Source organism: Cynoglossus semilaevis, chromosome 9 (assembly GCF_000523025.1).
Source record: "Cynoglossus semilaevis isolate Cse_v1.0 chromosome 9, Cse_v1.0, whole genome shotgun sequence".
In the NCBI taxonomy this organism is placed as follows: Eukaryota; Metazoa; Chordata; class Actinopteri; order Pleuronectiformes; family Cynoglossidae; genus Cynoglossus; species Cynoglossus semilaevis.
In genome coordinates this window covers 1,696,846-1,698,469 of record NC_024315.1, presented here as the reverse complement: position 1 = coordinate 1,698,469, position 1,624 = coordinate 1,696,846, and the positions used below count along the sequence as shown (strand labels likewise).

The 1,624-nt window shown below is 44.3% G+C and overlaps 1 protein-coding gene across 1 annotated transcript in view; it reads right to left on the bottom strand.

Moving 5' to 3' along the window:
• Positions 1 to 1,624, bottom strand: part of sdk1b (sidekick cell adhesion molecule 1b) — a 148,520-nt gene that overhangs the window by 23,841 nt on the left and 123,055 nt on the right. The window contains 1 exon segment of the mRNA XM_025058662.1: positions 201 to 435. Coding sequence (XP_024914430.1) covers positions 201 to 435 — 235 coding nt within the window.

Here is a 1,624-nt window from a genome sequence, read left to right as displayed (position 1 = left end):
GCAGCAGCTGTGAAGGTGCTGACAAACAGAAAAGTCTCAGATGGAACTGTCTCTCTGTGTGTTTGTGTGATTTATGTATCTCTGCCTCAGTCCTGCAGAACGGACTGTTGGGGTGTGTGTGTGTGTGTGTGTGTGTGTGTGTGTGGACAGCGTCTCTGTGGACATGTGGTCTCTGATGATGACAGAAGTTCTTTGCTGACCTGTACTGAGTGAAAGGTGAAAGGTCAGGGATCTCCAGGCTGTCTGCGTCTGGTTGGTTGTCCTTCTGGTAGACGACCTTCCAGGCCTCCTCGTCTCCGTCCTCCTCCACCACCTGTCCCTCCACGACCCATCGTGAAATCGCCGTCTTCCCATCAGGCCCAGGGCGGAAGCGCAGTGTTGCCGTGCGAGGGCTGATGTTGGAGATGACTAGATGTGAAGGAGCTCCAGGAAGTTCTACAGACACAGAGAAGCAGAAAATAATGAAAAAAAAACTAACCAACAATGAGAGGTCCCCAGTGGTCGTCATGTGTCACTGCAGCTGGATCACATCAACTGTTGGCGGTGAACGCTGCAGTACCCATGTTTCACCACTGTTAGGACTGAACCACCTCAGCCTGTTCACATTAACAGGCCACAGTGATTTATGCTGCAGAAATAAACCATCTTATAAACATAACATTTATAAAAACCAGAGAAACACAGTGAGAACTGCTGCCTGACTCACAGTAAACAGAGAATATTAACGTCGACAGAGGAGAGAGACTGACCTGAACTGTAACGACTGTGAGGGAGTGAAAATAAAACACTGACCACTGAAAAAAAATTAATTTGGCTAAAGAGCAGCCACTTATGTTGCCACTGCATTTCTCACTCTGTCACAGCAATTCACTTCATGTATTTGAGTTTGGCAGTAATGTATGTGGGGGGGGGGGTCAGTTTGCCAATGAAGGCAGGAGAAAAATGAAATGCACAGTCCACTAAAGCCAATTTAAGGTCTATAAATGTCTGAGTGAGCTCCAAGGTTCATGAATTATCTTTGACTGCTCCTTATTCCAACACTCCTCCACCAGGACGTGACAGGAAGTAGGTAAGAGCCGCACACTAAAGTGCCCGTCTGTCCAGCCGTCTACTAAATAGGACTAAATATTACATGAGAATATTTCTGAATGAGTCATTGTAATTGTTAAAGAAAAGAAAAAAATGTTGCAGTGCTAAACTTCAAATCCAGAAATAAAAAAAAAGAAAAGAATCAAAATGCTACAGATGTTAATTCCTGGACCCAAGTCCTAGGTTCTGGGTTCGTCATCCATCAGGTCACGCGTCATCAGTGAGGTGAGGTTCATGTCTGCTGAGACACTGACTTCTCTGGAGTCAGATTTACAACAGTAAGAACCTAAAAGAGCATCAACATCATCACCTGCTCATGGTTCATATCCATCAACATTCCTCTTTCACTGACACCAACACCAACACCAACACCAACACAGGAACACATCTGTTCTACAAAGAACGATTCTTTATAGAAATGGACAGAACTCCTTCCTGTGTCTAAGAAACTCATATTTACTGTAAACAAATTAAAGTCTAGAGATGAGATGAGAGCAGCACTAATTTAATTTGGACCTTCAGGAAAAATACAGTT